Source organism: Papaver somniferum, chromosome 9 (genome assembly GCF_003573695.1).
Source record: "Papaver somniferum cultivar HN1 chromosome 9, ASM357369v1, whole genome shotgun sequence".
Lineage (NCBI taxonomy): Eukaryota > Viridiplantae > Streptophyta > Magnoliopsida > Ranunculales > Papaveraceae > Papaver > Papaver somniferum.
Window position 1 is genome coordinate 183475718 of NC_039366.1, and position 19370 is coordinate 183495087.

General features: G+C 38.3%; 1 protein-coding gene across 1 annotated transcript; it reads right to left on the reverse strand.

Annotated features, from left to right (window-relative positions):
- Nucleotides 1–15361: 15361 nt before the first annotated feature.
- Nucleotides 15362–18324, reverse strand: LOC113312959 (protein DWARF 53-LIKE-like). Its single transcript, XM_026561692.1, has 3 exons — nt 18278–18324; nt 17263–17509; nt 15362–17158 (listed from the first exon to the last, which is right to left on the reverse strand). Exons 1-3 carry the CDS (start codon nt 18322–18324, stop codon nt 15362–15364), a joined length of 2091 nt encoding a protein of 696 aa, XP_026417477.1.
- Between the last annotated feature and the right edge of the window lie 1046 nt (nt 18325–19370).

Genomic DNA, 19370 nt, shown 5'->3' on the forward strand with positions numbered 1-19370 from the left:
ATTAAACACTGGAAATTGGTTGGGATTAACTTTATATGGCCTAATAAGATCATTAGAAGCAATTGTACCGATCAACTTGGGCTAGAATAGCCGGAAATTGGAATCAAAGTCAAATAAGGAAACACGGCTTCATGGGTTAAAAATTAGTTATTCAAAGAGATTTAAGGCAAGTAAACTATCAAAACAGGATATATTCTACCTAAGGAAGAGTTTTATACCATTTGGAGAGCTCGAAAACGTGTGAAACAAATTTGGGAAGCGATTATTGCCGTAACTGCCAAGAAAGAAAAAGGGAAATTTGAGGCGATTTGGGAGAGATTCAAGGGGCCTGTTATGTATAAATAGGAAGACTAGGATCCATAGAGAAGGTTCGAAGAGTTTGGAGGAGTTTGAAGAGCCACAGAGCTAAGAAGATCGAGTTGCAGGAAGTTACAGAAACTTTCGAGTTTTCTGCTGCTGCTGAAGAACAAGTGTTGCAAATAAGAACAAAGTCTAAACTTTGCAACACTGCTACAGCTTCCCTTTGTAACAGAACCATAAACCATAGACCTTCATCCTCCGTCACCAATTCGTTTTATGTAATGGAGTAACAGTAACTTCGCAACAGGAACTGCTGTTGCGATTTTTCTGTTGCATTGTTTATTTCTTTTAATCAACTTTTGGAGCTTTAAACATGTATTTTGAGCAAGTGATTAATATGAGAAGCTAAACCCCTTAGCCAAGGCAACGGAGGAAGCCATTGTTTCATGAAAATTGGTATAATTCTATTTTATTTATTTATTGCAATTATTTTATATGATTATTTGCATAGAACTTCAAAGAATAATTGATTTTTATTGAGTTGTTGTGAATTATTTTGATGGAGCATGCTTGGTTTTAAAACTTTTGATGTTTCATGCTTGGTGATTACAACTATTACTTCAAAAATCTATTAGAGGAAAAATATTAGATCACTTTAAAAGAAAGAATTGCATGAATATTGATTAGAATTTATCTCTTGATTGGTCATTGGTGGAATCCTGAGTCTTGGTATTTTCTTATATCTTTGAAACAATTTTATTCAATTTTCGAAAATCCTTCACAAGTTCGAGTTTGAACGATACTCTACTTACTACAATCTACAATCACATCAATTTTTGGCGCCGCCGACGCGGACTTGTTTTTAGGGTTTTAGATTAGTTTTTTTATTTATTTTTTTAGTTTTTTTTATTTTTTTTATTATTTTTTACTGGTTTGGTATTTTTTTTGATTCTTTTCAGATTTGGAGCGAGCTATAAGGAAAGGAAAGAAGAATCCAAAGGAGTGAAGAAGAAGATTTTTTTTTTAGTATTCTTTTAATTTTTTATAGATTTTATTACTTTTTAGAAATTTTATTTGGGTTTCTTTACTATTTTGTACTTTTTTCTTTTCTTTTGGACTTTGGACTTTAAACTTTTGGACATTATTTTTTTATACCCTACGGAAGGATATATTTAAATATTAAACTGTTTGCAGAGAAGGAGGACAATTACGATATTGTCTCTGCACCTTGGGTTCGTACACTGACACAGGAGTCAGTGGCCCGAGTCGACTACAACCGATTCATCCCCCGTCTGGAACGGGAGGTAAGAATCTGAACACTTGCGAATCCCCTGTCAGCGAGTTACTGTATTCCTTAAGGTGCATATCTGTTGAGGACTGAATACGGACATTTATTTTCCTAGTAAAGGGCAAGGACTGGCCATATAAGATAAGGGTTCGGATTTCATCACCGCTCCCTTCTTGCCCGCCTTAGGAAAACAAAACCTAACGCGAACCCAAGCTTTAAAATCTTATTAGAAAGAGACCTATAGGGTATCGAGCTTGTTAGGACAATTTTTCGAAGGATATTGGTTACATTTTAAGCAACTTCAAAGTTCATGATGACTTCTGGGAGTTGAAACAAGCCGCCTTGTAACGCCGGTGAGGCTTTGGGTATCAAAGCTCCATTGAGCTTCCGTCTCCTCAGTTTCATCTCACATTAGCTCGGATTGATCCAGATGGGTTTGCTCAACTTGTAACGAATTCCCCTTCGAGAGATAGAAGCTAGTCTAGAAACAATCTAAGTGGAGCAATCATGCTTTTTGTTTTCTAGAAATAAATAGGTTTTATTTGGTTGAGTCAGCCTTGCTTTGTGATTGCTTAGAATTCCCTTCCACATTCTTTTGTATGCCAGAACGTAAAAGAGACGCTTTAGGTCGATTCATTAGGGAGGAACCTAGTAATTCTAAATATCTTGATTACCTTAATTTAGAAAGTCCTGTTCTCGAAAGGTCCGGTTTTGAACATACGTATTTTAGTGAAGGAAGAATCCCTAATACTCCGATAGCGCCAGAAATGGCAACTTTGAAAGCACTGTTAAATCCGACTAGGACTACTCGTCCGTCGTGTATTAAGTTAGCTGACACATAAGCAACTTATGAATTAAAACCTGGGACTCTACAGATGCTCCCAATCTTTTTAGGGTAAGAAAATGAAAACCCCTATTTTCATATTAGGGATTTTGAGGAAATTTGTAGTACTCTACGAATTAGAAACCTAGATGATGATGCTCTGAAACTTAGGTTATTCCCCTTTTCCTTAAAAGATAAATCCAAATCATGGTTGTATAGTTTGCCTCCTGAGTCAATTGAAACCTATGACCAACTTACATCTGCCTTTTTACAGAAACTTTTTCCCTAGGCATAAAATATTGTCTATTAGGACGCAAATCTGTACTTTTTCTCAACAAGAGGGAGAATCCCTGTATAGGCATTTAGAAAGGTTCAATGACTTGATATCCCAATGTACTCAACATGGTATAGAAAATGTTAGGCTAGTTCAAATCCTTTACGAGGGTTTAGATTATTCGACAACAACCATGGTTGAATCCTTGTGCACTGGTGGGTTTGAAAACCAAACTGTTGACGCGGCGATGGAATTTTTGAATGACATCGCCGATAAAACCCAACAATGGGAAATAGTCAATAGGGTAGAAGAAGGCTATGAGTCAGATGCCAGAATTGTTGCTATAGCAAAGAGGTTAGAAGCTTTGGAATTGGGTCACACTAGTGGTAGAGGGGATCCTTTTCGGGAAGGCCAGAATAATGAAGAGAAAGCCAATTCTCTTTATAATAACACTAGATTCGAGAACCGTCAGAGGTTTGATCCGTACTCATAAAACTACAACCCTGGTTGGAGAAACCATCCTAATTTCTCATGGTCTAAGGGCCAGAGTCAAGAACAGTCTAGTAATTCTCAACTTCCCTCAGGTTTTGTTTATAATAAGAACTCTTCAAGTCAAGCCCAAATCCAGAACCCTTTTGAGAATAGACTAAGTATCATGGAGGAATCTCTTAGTATATTACAAAAGAACCAGGCTAGTTTTCAAGAGGAAACCAATCATAATTTTCTAAACACTAACAAGGCTATTGCTAAGTTAGATCTTCAAATTGGCCAAATGGCTAAAATTCTAAGTGAGAGATATAATGAGAGTTTTCCTAGTCATACACAACCTAATCCTAGAGGAGTTCATGAAATAGGAGGAAGATCATCTGATCATGTGAATGCAATCAAAACCCTTAGGAGTGCTAGAGTTATAGATAACAAGGTAACCGTGCCCGATAGTGAGCATACTGTAGTTCACCCCTCAGGACCATCCATAGATGAAGAGACTGATAAAGTTTCTAATGATGCCGATTCGGTTCCTGAGAGGCCCTATTTTATGCCTAGAGCCCCATTTCCCCGGCTACTAGCACCAACAAAGAGTGAATCCAACTTTAATGACGTAATGGAGGTTTTTAAGAAAGTTACCATAAACCTTCCATTACTAGAAGCAATTAGGAAACTACCGGATTATGCCAAGTTCCTTAAGGATATGTGTACCCGAAAGCGAAAGCTTAGTGTCCCTAAAAAAGCCTTTTTAGCTAGTCATGTAAGTTCGATCATTCAGAGCACCACAACTCCTAAGTACAAAGACCCAGGTGCCCATACCATTGCTTGCACAATAGGAGAACACCGGGTAGAAAAAGCTTTACTTGACTTAGGAGCCAGTGTGAATTTACTACCATACCATGTCTACTTAAATCTAGGACTTGGTGAACTGAAACCTACCAAGATAACACTCCAGTTAGCTGATAGGTCTGTCAAAATTCCTCGTGGTGTGATAAAGGATGTTATTATTGAGGTCGACAAGTTTATTTATCCTGTGGATTTTGTGGTCCTAGATACTCAACCTGTCCCTGACCCAGAGAACCAGATACCTGTGATTTTAGGTCGCCCATTCTTAGCTACGTCTAATGCAATTATAAACTGTCGAAATTGTATCATGAATCTATCTTTTGGTAATATGACTATTGAGATGAATATTTTTAATGTCAATAAGCTACATTCTGAGCTAGATGACACATGCACTGAAGAAGTGAACATGATAGGAACTTTAGTTCCGGATTCCTTACCAAACACCATATTGGAAGATCCATTAGAGAGTTGTCTAGCCCATTTTAGCATGGATTTCGACGATGATAGAAACATTGAACAAGTAAATTCTCTGTTGGATTTTGTTCCTCTGTTAGATACTGATCACTGGAAAGGTAAGTTTGAACCATTACTAGTTTCTGAATCTACCTTAACCCCTTGTTTAGAAGAAGCTCTTGAATTTAAGGACTGAGGAGATCCGGAAAATCAAGCAATAATTAGAGGTTTGTCAGAGGGTAGTGAAAACCCTAAGTTTGGGGGTAGTGATGATTCTTGTGATTGTCAATTATCCAGACTTCCTAACTTGGGACTCGATCCTAGTGAGGTATTCCCTGAGTCTATTCAGACTCCACAACCTGATCCTCATGATACTGTCCAAGAGGAAAATGATAACTTATATACCCGTTTTTCGGATGAATCTATTTGTCGAGACACTCATATGAATCCCAAGAGGGTGCACCAGATAAATCTAGTTGTCTTACGAGAAACTTTGAATCAGTTTGTGCTCTATCTGCTCATTCTTCTGATTTTGAGCATTTGTCTCATATTAGTGGAAGTTTTATTTGGTTTTGTTGACCCGCAGTTGTTTCGACTATTGATATACGATTTGAAAGGTAACTAGCCATTTTGTGGTACTTATGTCCGGCTGAAGACTTTAAACTTAGCACTTCTTGGGAGGTAACCCATTCTCATGCAACCAGGTAATATCTTTCCTTAACTCTTTTGCTTCAAATGGTAACAGTTTCTCCTTGTTCATGCTTTTAATTTTATCTTTAGAACATTGAGTACAATGTTAGATTTAAGTTTGGGGGTACGGGAGAAACTTTTTAGTTGCATTATAAATAAACTCCGGAGCCTAGAAATTTATGCATGTTAAGGATAACACTAACAAATCTAAGTGGATGGAAGCATTTTGGTTTTAGGAGTTGAGGGACCAATCTGACTAGATGGAAACATATAGAAGAGTCTATTCACAAAAGCACAGAGCTCAGGTGTTAGAAATAACATGATAGTTTCGCCATATCTCGTTGAGTCCTTTTCACTTCTGTTTTTATTTTTCATTTTAAACTATGTTTGTCTAAGTGATTAGGTGGGGCTCACGATTCAATTTATTACCATTGCTAGAGTGAAATAAAGTGATTGAGTTACATAAAAAAAAAAAAAGACTAGACCATGAGACCAATCGGAATAAATATTAACACTTGGATAGCAATATGTGTGTGTTCTCCCTGTCTCCGTCGCCTAAACAAGCGTGGAATGCAGGAACCGAGGGAACTATTATGTAATCTGCTGACAAGAAGCATGCGCTTGGATTAAAAAGATCTATTCATGCCGTTAAAAAAAAAAAAAAAAAGATCGAAAAATTGTTTTATGTAGTCAACCACTGGTTCCCTTGTATATGCCAGTTTGTTGATCTAGATTTAGGTTATCGACCACTGGTTCTCTTGTATATGCCAGATGTGATGATATTAGTTAGACCAGTATCTCAATCCATTAGGATAGGTTCATTTTGGCAGTGGCCTTCAGACAGATATGAGAAACATTGTTCACTTAGTCAACATCAAAACCATCTATGTTTTTCTATATCCATCTCTTAATCTATCCATGTGTTTAGTTTGACTCCGAATATGATGTCCATTGTGAAACTATCTTAGTAGAGCTCTGTCACTTATATATGAATTTTAGTACACTTGAGTGCAAACTCGTGTACAACAATTGGAATTTCGCATCAGGGTATTTCCTCTTGTAATCAATAAGTATGCCAACCAAGGAGGTTCTTTAGTGCCTTCCAAGGTTCTGCCTAGATAGCTAGGGTCTGTAATACAGATTTTGTGGGTATATCTCTAGTAAGCCCTCTCAAGACTATAACTCGGCCACTAGGGCCACCTAGGGGTTTAAAGGCTTATTGCATACGCTAAATGCAATCGACAATGCCTGCGAAAGTGAGTTAGGATTTTATTTTGTAGTTTTGATTTGCTCGGGACTAGCAAATAATAAGTTTGAGGGTATTTGATAGACGCATTTATGTGTCTAATATAGCTCAATTGTATATAGTGTTAGTGCTCGATTTTGTACTTATTTGCTTATTTTATTTATTTGTAGGTGTTTTTAGAAGAATAAAGTTTTGCGGCGAAATTGGCTGAAAATGCGGAGTTTGGACCTCCGTCGATAGAGTACCGGAAGCACCCCAGAAATACCCCGGAGCAACCCCGGAAAAGTGCGCAAAATGTCCCAGAAAAATCACTATACAGACCCTCGATTTTGGATAAGGGGTAACCTAATTACTAAGGGTAACCTATTTCCAGGCAGCTGCTAAAGGGAGAACAGCACAGGATAGGGGGAGGTCACCTTCTTCACGTTTCAAATAGGAAATTGGCGGGAAAACAGCGTTCTCGCTGATGAAGTTTGGAATGAATTCTGAAGAGTTTTCAGGGAGATTAAACACTGGAAATTGATTGGGATTAACTTTATATGGCCTAATAATATCATTAGAATCAATTGGACTGATCAACTTGGGCTAGAATAGCCGGAAATTGGAATCAAAGTCAAATAAGGAAACACGGCTTCATGGGTTAAAAATTGGTTATTCAAAGAGATTTAAGGCAAGCAAACTATCAAAACAGGATATATTATACCTAAGAAAGAGTTTGATACCATTTGGAGAGCTCGAAAACGTGTGAAACAAATTTGGGAAACGATTATTTCCGTAACTGCCAAGAAAGAAAAAGGGAAATTTGAGGCGATTTGGGAGAGATTCAAAGGGCCTGTTATGTATAAATAGGAAGACTAGGGTCCATAGAGAAGGTTAGAAGAGTTTGGAGGAGTTTGAAGAGCCACAGAGCTAAGAAGATCGAGTTGCAGGAAGTTACAGAAACTGTCGAGTTTTCTGCTGCTGCTGAAGAACAAGTGTTGCAAATAAGAACAAAGTCTCAACTTTGCAACACTGCTACAGTTTCCCTTTGTAACAGAACTATAAACCACAGACATTCATCCACCGTCACCAATTCGTTTTATGTAATGGAGTAACAGCAACTTCGCAACAGGAACTGCTGTTGCGATTTTTCTGTTGCATTGTTTACTTCTTTTAATCAACTTTTGGAGCTTTAAACATGCATTTTGAGCAAGGGATTAATATGAGAAGCTAAACCCCTTATCCAAGGCAACGGAGGAAGCCATTGTTTCATGAAAATTGGTATAATTCTATTTTATTTATTTATTGCAATTATTTTATATGATTATTTGCATAGAACTTCAAAGAATAATTGATTTTTATTGAGTTGTTGTGAATTATTTTGATGGAGCATGCTTGGTTTTAAAACTTTTGATGTCTCATGCTTGGTGATTACAACTATTACTTCAAAAATCTGTTAGAGGCAAAATATTAGATCACTTTAAAAGAAAGAATTGCATGAATATTGATTAGAATTTATCTCTTGATTGGTCATTGGTGGAATCCTGAGTCTTGGTATTTTCTTATATCTTTGAAACAATTTTATTCAATTTTCGAAAATCCTTCACAAGTTCGAGTTTGAACGATACTCTACTTACTACAATCTACAATCACATCATCCATGTGAAGAGGATCCGGGCTATATGGATTGGTATAACCAAATTTCTCATCCCTTCATTATAAATAAGGAGAGTCAGAAGATAGCTCATAAGGGGAAGGCCAAGGCAATCAAGATCACCAACAAGTCTACTTCCGAAGATGTAGTCAACACTTTCAAGATAATGGTAAGAATGACTTCACTTTATACTATTTTCATATATTAGTTATGGTAAAAATGTCTTCAACCTCACCGGTTATAAGTTGTTGGCAAATGAAAAAATAAATTGCCGCGGGTAGGGAGATGTTGAAAAAATGAAGGCCAAACTTGGTTGCAAAACACCATTGACCGTAGAAGAACAAAAAGACATCTACAACAAGTGGGGTGAAATCATCAACAAAGGAAAAGGACCCGAGGAACCCGTACAAATGCCTACCACTAAGAGGTCTCGACAAGTTGGTGAAGGTACAAGTGGAGATGGTGCTACCGGCCAACACGGTAATGAGGCGTTGGAATATGAAGACCAAGGTGGAAGAAGAGGTGGTCGTGGAACTAAGAATAGGGGTCGTGGTTAAGTGCCCTTTAATTTTTACAAGTTCCTTTTAATGTTTTCTTAACTTTTATGTACACTTTTATGGTGCCTCAAACACCTTTCCTTTTAGGTGCTGAACTTTGTTTTTAATGGTGCTGGGATTGTGTTATGGACACCTTGAATTTCATGTTTTAATCAATATCCTGTAATTTGTGGAATTATAAACTTTACCTGGAATTTATAACGTTCGCCAGGTTCGGCGCATATCGTGAATTACAGGATAAGCCGAACCTGACAAAAAACTCTGATTTTTTGTCAGGTTCGGCTTATAACATTATTTCATTGTAAGCCGAACCTGACAACAAAAAAAAACAGAATTTTTTTGTCAGGTTCGGCTTATCCTGTAACTAATGATACAAGCCGAACCATCTCATGTGTTCATGGTTCCATTTTTTTGTCAGGTTCGGCTTATCTTGTATTGTTAGTTACACGCCGAATATTAATATGATTCGGCTTAGATCTGCGAACTAATTTGCGCCGAACCTATTAGAAGTTTAAAAATCTGAAATGCTAGCCATTACTTAAACAAATTCGTCTTATGTTCTAATCTTCTTATGAGGCGAACATTGTCCTACAGGTTCGGCTTATTCGGTAGTATTAGTGTTGCGCCAAACCTATAATTACGACAGTTTATTCGTCAGTAATATTAATGACATGCACTTCATTTGCAAGGTTTTGCGTAATATACCCTTTTAATTCATGAACGAAAAGGGTACTTCTTCGAATACTAATATGATTCGGCTTAGATCTGCAAATTAATATGCGCCCAACCTGTTAGAAGTTTCAAAATTTGAAATTCTAACCGTTACTTAAACAGATTCGGCTTATGTTCTAACCTTATTATGAGACGAACATTGTCTTTATTTGCACAAGAATCTATGAATGCCTCTTGTTTGAAATATATATCCGTTGGAACCCGTATTATATATATACATACATGAGTAGGATGTATCTTCAGAGCATATACCTAAAAAAATGGCACCCCCAACTCATGAGTTTACTTTATAAGAAGATTTTTCTCTTTGCACTAATCACGTAGCATACTATCCAAATAAGGGTGAAGAACGACGAGTGAAGGGCTTGATGAGTATGTACTACTTAGTTATAATTCATGAAGCTTTCAGCACCGAAACGGGTAATCCTCACAACCGGGATAGTGTCGCCTTGTTTTGCCGAATTGAAACTATTAAAAAAACGATCAAAGACTTTATAGCTTTAGTTCGGATTGTGAGTCTATATCGTCTCAAGGGTGAAACAAACTCTGAGATTGAAGATCGAGCTCTAGAGGAATGGCGAAGATGGAAATGAAAGAATTTCGAATACAAAGATCACTACTACATTCTTAGAAGGTTTCTCATTACCCGTTTTGAATATTAGCAGAATTCGACTAGAAATTTATTGTCAGGCTATTATGTAACGGGTGTGTAATCAACATTTTCAATGAATTTGAAAAGTCTATTTGGAATGATATAATAATTATTGTGTTCATGAATCATGTAAGGTTCGGCTTATCCTGTAATTCACGTGATGCGCCGAACCTGGCAAAAAATCTGATTTTGTTGTTGTCAGGTTCGGCGCATAACCGGAATTACAGGATAAGCCGAACCTGACAAAAAAATTCTGTGTTTTTTTGTTGTCAGGTTCGGCTTTCAGTGAAATAATGTTCTAAGCCGAACCTGACAAAAAACCAGAGTTTTTTTTGTCAGGTTAGGCTTATCCTGTAACTAACGATACAAGCCGAACCATGTCCTGTGTTCATGGTTCCAGATTCTAGAAAACAACACATTCCATAACCAAAAAGTAAATCATTCAACTATTTCGTTTTGATGGGTACATGTAACTGAAATTCTAGTCAAAATATCATCCTCATCATTCACGAAAATGAAAAGACAAAAAATACGCGGATAAATCCATGAATTTTTTTTATGGAGATCCTAAACGAATTGCATCCTCTTCACTGACCTCTTTCTCATCCTCTTTACTGACCACTTGCTTATCATCCTCATCACTTGAAAACGTAATTACTTGTCCACTTGGGGGCTGCACATTCAAAGAAATCCAAAGATCCATTTCCATCGCATAATTTGCACACCAATCCATCGCATAATTATTTTAAAAATCCAGGCCAAAATGCTTCACTCATCAAGGGTGGTAATGGGAAACCGGGTCTAAGTTTGAGGCCGATAAAATGACAATTTTGAACAAATCCAATAACAAGTCTTCTATCTTTTACACCATCATGGCAAGGTCTTGTTGGAGGCGCGTAAGTAAAACTACTACCCGTCCACCCGAAACAATGTACGACGCAATCGAATGCCTCCGCTATTAAAAACCCACAAAATAGGCATCATCATCCAATGTTCTTGGGTGATTATAAAATCCCCATGTAGACGACGTTCGAATGCAATGTATTCTGCTGCCACCCCTGCATCTCCTCTTGGACTCCTCTCATCATTGTCTTGTAGAAATATTTGTTTCGGCGTAGCGTTTGTAACAATCGTTGCCTAATATAGTTGACTTCATTTTCATGGGGCACCGGATTGTTCCCTTCCTTAAAAGGACCAAGTTGTTCTGCCGTGACGTAATATCCACAATTTCCATCACCATTTACGTCGTCCATTGTTACAATATGCTCATGAATTATCGGCGATAGATCTTCCAAGTAGTTATAGTATATAAAATTGATAGGCCTCAAATAGTTACCGGACTTATCTCTTCTTGGCCCTCTCATCCTACCAATTTCATGTACGGTCCTTTTCTCCTTTATGTTAGTTTGTGAAGGATACATCTTACTCTTGCCCTTGACATCCTTTTTAATATCCTTTGCTTGTGACGGAAAATCATTCTCATCGACCTCTTTGTTACTTGTTTCCGCTTTTTGAATACTTGGACGACCACGTTTTTTTGGAACTTTCACTACTACCTCCTTCATCACCTTCTCAATTTCCTTCTTTGCCTTCTCATATCTTGCATCATGGTAGTCAACGCCGTATGGATACCTATGAGTAGCCAATAGTTCCTTGTTGGCTTGTCTAGTTTGAAAATTATTCATTTTCTTACTCTTCCTACCTTTCGGTTCACTATTCTCCGGTTCCAAAATATTTTCTTGAGTGAAAGGATACATAACCGGCATCATGTTGTCCCCAAAGACTTGTTTTTGAGCTCGAACATCTTCCTATACATCTCCGCCAACTTTTTCCCATTTGTCGTGTCCCAAATTTCTAGATCATCCTCGTCGTCTTCGGTCGGGAGAGGATCGAAGCTTAATTGTTTCCAAAAATGATCAATATCCTCAAATGGTATAATACCATCCTTGTTCCGAAGTATGTCGTGGCGGCATGGAAGTCCCATAGATGTTTTCATTTTACAAACACATTCTTCCTCCAAGTTGGCGCCTAACTTCTCAATCAAATCTACTTCTTTCATCAATTTGTCAATGCATAGATGAGAGACTCTATGACTTAATCCTCGTATCCATTTACTATTATAATTCTTGTGTTTGAACATAAGGTTATGCTCGAAAGCCGCTTTAATTCTCACAACATCACTTTTGAAATATTCATCAATTGCGTTAAATACCGTGGCAAACGTGTCAACACATCCAAAAACGTTCTTCTTAAACCGATAGTGAGCCGGCTCTACCGTACTTATGGCTTGGTTTTCGAAGTGTTTGTGTCGATTTGTGAAACAAGACACAAACCTTTCTTTACTAAGTTCCAACACATCTTTCAGCAAGTAAGTAATGACGTCAGGGTAGTCGGTCCTCCAATAGTTAATAAGCATTTTTACATTTTCTTCGTAACATCCTCGGTGATTGACCATACCAAAGCGTCCCATTCGCCTTGGAAATAAGCCCACAACATCTCATTATGTTCATGTTGTTCCAAGAATTCCTTCTTTTTCTTTACTCGTGTCTCCACCGGTAGTTTAGCAATATTCTCTAATTCTTTCATCTTAAGTAGTTGAATTAACAGTTGGCATTTTTTCCTAACATTGCAACATATATGAAACGTACAAAGAAAGTTGAATGCTTCCGGAAATACCTTGTTAATAGCATACATCAACGATGAATCTTGATCGGAAACGAACACTTTAGGAAGAGAACCCTCCGGGAAGATCAACTTCAATTGTTCTAACCCCCAAACATAACTTTCTTTCTTTTCATTTTTCAAGAAACAAAAATCCACGGTGAACGGTGCCTTTGTCGACGTATGCCCCACAATGTTCAACAACAGCATCTCATATTTGTTAGTCTTATACGTGCAATCCAATATAAGAACTTGTGGGAAGCATAGAGTCAATTGGACGCATTCCGGGTGGGAAAGAAAAAGGTGTGTGACTTGACCAAACTCATCCAAATTCTTTTAGAAAGCATAGCTATGCATCACCCCTAACCACATCACTTGTTGCATCACCATCCTACCTTGAAAATTGAGTCTTCTAATCTTATTTCTTGCATTGTAGATAGTTTGCATAGTCGACTTGTTATTCTTGTCGCCCGCCTTCAATTTACTAAGAATCCTAGACGGTGGCAAACGTGCTTGTGTCATTTTATCCACTTCTAGAATCTCGTTGGGTTTGAGTCGTGCTACTTTTGCATGTCCATGAAGATCACGTGGACGTGGGTGGTTATGATGACAATCCATTTCTTTATTCATAACCCAATATTCATCATCTTCGTTCAAAGACTTATTCTTCTTCTTGAGGTTGAAAACGATCTTGAAAGGGCACCTTGTTTTCTTCGTCTTTATCCTATTCTTTCTCCCGGTCTTATCAACATATAAAGAACCCTTTTTAACCTTTCTATCGCCAGTTCCATTTCGCTCACAAATCAATTCAAACCGATTCCCTCGGCTTTGTCGTCCTTCAACTAGTACGCAATTTATCTTCATCGCGTGTTCTCAGCCCAAGCCACTGCTTCGGGTTTAGTTTTCCATCTTTACATTCATTCAAACACAAATAATTTGTATGAAAAACTTCGGAATATTCCTACAACATTAAGGTCAGTACCAAGTTCTTACATACCAAATCATTTTGGAAGTGATCCTTGGTATCCTCGTGAATTATCTCTAATGGAACTGGTTGATTTTCCATGGTTACAGGTCCTACAAGCACGATCTACAAAGAATATCACAAGGTAAATACTAGAAAAGGAATATAATAGCAATGTTCGGCTCATTCGACAATCATATTCTGTGCCGAACCATTAACATTTACAGGTTTCGGCTGGTACGACATTCTCAATATGTACCGAACCAAGAACAAAATTTTAACCCAACAAATAACAATTTAATGTTCGGCTCATACGATAATAATATTATGTGCCGAACCTAAACATTAAGAGGTTTCGGCTTATACGAAGTTCTCAATATATACCGAACCAACAACATTACTTTAACCCAAAAATTTACAAATTCATGTTCGGCTTATACAGTTTTGAATATATAACCCGAACCTGTAATAATTTTTATTCCGGGATGTTCATGATGTTGTTTGGCTTATACGAAGTTCCCAACATATGCCAAACCAATAACATTACTTTAACCCAAAAATTTACAAATTCATGTTCGGCTTATACGATTTTGAATATATAAGTCGAACCTGTAATAATTTTTATTCCGGGCTATTCAGGATGTTGTTCGGCTTACTATGAAACTTTCATATAAGCCGAACTACTATCTAGCAAAAGGGTTGGAATTGAAAATTATAGGTTCTGCGCATTTGAAAGGAGATTCAGTGAGCCGAACCGTTCATCATTTGGGTTGAAAGTGGAAAATATAGGTTCGGCGCATGATGTAACCACATTCAATGAGCCGAACCGTTCATCATTTGGTTGATTCGGCTCGTAGATGTCAGCCGAACCGGATCCTGGTTCGCCGAGCCATGCAGCAAAAATCCAAACTTTTGATAATTTGGAGCTATATAAGTGAGATTGAGCATAAGATAGAAGTGTACCTGTGTATTAGAAGCATTGGATTCCTCATATATGTACTCGTCAACCGGATTTGGCTCATACAAATCATCATTTTGAGTTTGTGTTTGAGCTTGAGTTTGTGTAAAGTCATTCTCATAACCTAAGAAATAAGCCATTTGGGAATCATTGTTGTAGTTGATATGTATTTTCCTAGGTTTTTTAGATGAATTATGACCCTCCTCATCCTCCATCGAATCAAGAATTAAAATTTTCTCACTTTCTCCTTCTTTTTCTCTCCTTCTTAACCAAAACTTTGATTTTTTTCCCCAAAATTTTTTCATCTAAACAACCTTATAATTCTGAAAATTATCTTAATCACTAATCAAAAAATTTAATCACTAATCCAGATTATTAACACTAATACATAAAGGGCAGATTTATCATTATAAAAAAATTTGGTTAAGGGGCTTTCTCATTTTGTTATTTAACATCCCCTTTTGAAATAGTGGAGTATGCCTTGAAAGTTTTTGGTATGCCCAAAAACAGCTTTCTTCGAAAATTTGAGCATTCATTTACTATTCAACCCACTGGTCTTAGTGGCTGGGTATTTTTAGAAAAGTTGGGCCCAAACTTCAAATAAGCATGAAAAAAAAAATTAAAGCATCACTTGTTTCCTGAAGAGATGGTATAAGGGAAAAATTCGAACTATGGGATTAAACAGGTTAAAGCTGAAATTACAGACTCTAATTTACTATATTAATACTTTTTTTTTTCTGATCGAGATTTACTACATTAATACTATATTTTTTATACATGGCACTTGCAAGAATTCCATCACTGTAGAATGATTTTTGCAGGAAGGTAAACTTCCGATGCTTGATCCTGCATTGGAAGCCCTTCACAACTAACAAGTTTCAAAACTGTACCAGCTCCAACACTATATCTTTCTCGAGCTTCCGCAAAGGTATTGCCAAGAACATGCTCAACCCAATTGTCCAATGCGTTTCTGCTGTCGCAAAACCATGCAGCTGCCAGTATTTGCTCCATTGCTTGTGAATCAACTTCCAAGAAACCCTCATTCCCAATTGTGTTCTTATACCGTTCGTCCATTTTTTTCAGTATGTCACTGGCAAGGGAATCCAAGTCGAACGGCTCAAACACCACACATTCATCCACTAGGTTAGTTAAATTATCCAGAGAAGCCAAAGTAGAATCTTCTGAAGTCACTTCGACGGGTAAGTTCAAGTCCAGACACTTATTGGACGTTTTCTGAATTCGTTTAGCTGTTTCCATGGTTTCAATCAGCTTCCTCTTGTTCAAAAATGCTGGAGTAGCGCTGGCGTTTCTCGAAGACATGAATACATTAGAATTATTACGTAACGCGGTGGTGCAGTACTCAGGGTCATTTCTGATCAGTATCTGCATTTGCCAGCTTTGGGATGCTAGCATCTTTTCCTCGGAGAATTTTGATGTTTCTTTCCTGAAACTGAACGTTTCATTACTCTTGAAGTCGCTTGACGTAACTGCGAAGACAGAATTGTTGATACTAATCTCTCGTCCACGAGAGTCAATAAATTTGCCTGTCTGGATAGCATGGACTAGGCAATTATGCATCCCGGTATCGGCCTTATCGACATTTTCGAGAAAAACTACTGACAGTGGATTCTTCCTTATCTCTGAATAGATGTAGTCAACTATAAAACTCCCTCTGAAACTTGTGTCGAAACCATTCATCTTTTTGGAACGAAAGATTGAATTCGGTGGAGAGATCCCGTCAGGACAAGCTAAATCCACACATATTACACTTTCTCTGCTGCCGAATAGCATCTCTGCAAGGGCAATAGCAAGTTTCTTTTTGGTAACCATGTCAGACCCGTGGAAACTCAACCATATATCACCTTTCACGCTTGCCCTGAGGCGCCGTTCCTTTCCTGATCTGCAGAGAGCTACAGTACGGCTCACCGCATATACTGCTTCATCTTGTCGGCCAACCTTTTCTTTAAGAGATTTCCAGAATAGCTTGAAATCTGTCGAATCAAACTGCACAACTGAATTAGGCCCAGTGCAGGAAGAAAATTGAAGCTGCTGGGGCCTGAGAGGTTTTTCTTTGACCTCATCAACTTCTTCATTATCTTGAATAGTGGGATGGTTTGGGTCCTGGACAAACGAGTAGAGTGTTCCGAGACCTAAATCTGTTGTAACCGATGCAGCGGAGCAAGGAGACCCGTGACCATCAAGTACAACAGATAGAGAGTAAGCAGGATTCGCCTCATACTTTGAAGGTTTTTGGTGCAGTGTGTCTGGAGAACTCTCGCTTTTATCTCTAGAATCAACGGGAATTGACAAGGTTACACCCTGTGCTGATGTCTTAGGCTGCAACTTCGCCAGTGCACTATCACATACACTTTCAATTGGTGATGCATCTATCACAGTGTTAGCATGATTATCAACTCTTTCTTTCCGCTCTGGCGCAACTGGAAAACCCATAATGCAAGGAAATGCTTGTGATCCTACTTGAGTAACATCTCTTTCCACGGGTGAGCTGTTGTGGTGGAGACATTGGCAGATATCGTTCCATTTCTTTTGCAGCACTGCAACTTTAGCATGTAATTCTGTTTTATCATCTTTGGCCTGCAGAAGAGAAACGCATCACAATGTTTACATTATGAGGAAATATTTACTTTAAGAGTCTAAGCGTACCATTTTCTGAGCAGTGCAGAGACGGAGATACATACCTTAGCCAAATCCAGCCCATTGTTTGTGTCGCCTTCAGTGGACTGCAGCCACGCAGGCAAGCTTGCTTGGTGCTGATCTGACTGTGAATTGGCACGTCCCACCGTCAGAACAGCAGCAACTTCTTGCTCACATTTATCACTGCACAGTTTGCAGCGAGAAAAAGGTCCGTATGTGCTTCCCAGTGGAGCCGCCAGGTTGGGCGGTGTGGAAAAGTACCCGCCTAGTGGTACAAATGACTCCATCAAGCTGCAAGTATATCATGAGCACAGACTATGAGATCTTAAAATTACTGTATTAGAAGTTTAACCCTCAAGGGATTAAGGTGAAACTCTAGAATCATTTAGCATGCCATCTCTATATTCTTTTAGTACCCCATAAAGCTTACAAAAGAAGGGAAATTATCAAGTTTTAAGTTTTCGAAAGCTTCTTTTAGTCGACGCTAATTTTTGTTTATTCACCTCCAAAGCAAAGGAAAGAAAAGAAGCCGAGAAAGGAGCCCGCACCGAAAGGGTTGCATATTCCCAAAGGCAAAGAACTGTTGTTGCCAGCAAAGAAGAACAGAATGCTTTGGGGCGAGGCTCCAGATAAGTCTTCCATCTTATTTGGTTATAAAGATTCTTGGGCCGCAAAAGTCTGCCAGACAAGGGTATGTTTTTTCTTGTTTTTCTTAGCATTCAAATTTCAACTGATTGTGATCCATTTTGTTTGTTTATTTGAGTTCACCAATATGTGTTAATATTTGTGTATATTTGTGTTTTTTAGGACCATGCAAGATGCACAAAATTGCTCAAGTGTCAAAGGGATAAACATTGGCCATTAAGTAAGGAATGTGCTTTGGTTCGAGATCTAGTAGTAAGTACAGGATTAGGGCCCGGAATCCTCAATTGCCAAACGGAGTACGATAGTGTTGTGGTCTCTGCCTTCAGAGAACGATATTGGCTTGAAACCGGTACATTTCATCTTCCGTTTGGAGAGATGACAATAACAACGGACGATGTGAAGCAAATTACTGACCTTGAAGTTGAAGGACAATCAGTATTTGAAGGTTTCAACAACAACATGGCTTGGTCTGACCTTTACGCTCTTCTTGAAGAAACACTTGGGTGGGGGAAAGATGAAACCGAGATGGAGTTTAAGTTGGCTGGTGGTTATGACCCAAAGGAACCACACAAACTAAAAAACCCGTTGAAGAAGCTATTGTTGAAGAATCTGAGGAAAAAGTTCAAAGGAACTTTCAAGAGGGAAAAGGTAGATGAGGTGATTGATCGAATAACAACTAAGCGTACAGCCACAGCTTACTTGTTGTATTCTCTTGGGACCGTATTCTTTCCCAACAACTCGGGAAATCGGGTGAATGTTCATTATCTTCAATTGTTGAGGAATTTGGACAACACCAAAAACTATTCGTGGGTCACTGCCACCCTTGCATATCTACTTGATAGCCTAAGGAAAGCCTCGAGGGTTGGAGCTACTGAAATTGCCGGGAATGTTGCGATTCTAATGGTAAGTTTGATTACATTTTTTATTCAATTATATAATGTTTTGTTATATTTTTAGTCATGAGATTAATGGACTATACTCACTCTTCTTTTTAGGCATGGGTTTATGACCACTTTCCTAGCTTGGCCCCTCCTACTAATTGGGAGGAGGATGATTATGGCCCTACGGGAAAGAAGTTCATGTTCACCGGTAGACAACAAAGGTTCAAAGATGACAAGCTCATTCGAATGAGAGAGAAAATAGATGATTTCACCGTTGAAGATGTTATATTTGGCCCTTATGTGAGGATCCGCAATGGAGTTGATGTTCGTAGGTTCACAGAGACCGCAGGCTACAACGGACCATTGTATCATCCCACCGGTTACGTTATGACCAATCCTCGTCGCATTCTACGCCAAACTGGTCATATTCAAGTAAGGGCTATCAAGGAAAACTTCAAGTTATCCAAGGAAGGAACCGAGACAAAAGGCCCCACCATTGTACTCAACTACCGCCCAACTCCGACGGTTGATGCTTGGAACAATGGTCATGAAGAAAGATACCAACTCGCAGCGGGAGAGGCAGTTCCTTGTATCAATACGAAAGAAGCCGCTGCTGATTACATGAA

Bases quoted from the DNA above. Each gene is read 5' to 3' on its own strand.
- LOC113312959 (XM_026561692.1), bottom strand. From the start codon at position 18,324: ATGTTGTTGTTGAAACCTTCAAATACTGATTGTCCTTCAACTTCAAG. The intron at 17,510-18,277 runs GTCAGTAATTTG...ATATACTTGCAG, and splicing joins GATTGTCCTTCAACTTCAAG to CTTGATGGAGTCATTTGTAC. The intron at 17,159-17,262 runs GTATGTATCTCC...TCTCTTCTGCAG, and splicing joins ATGGGCTGGATTTGGCTAAG to GCCAAAGATGATAAAACAGA.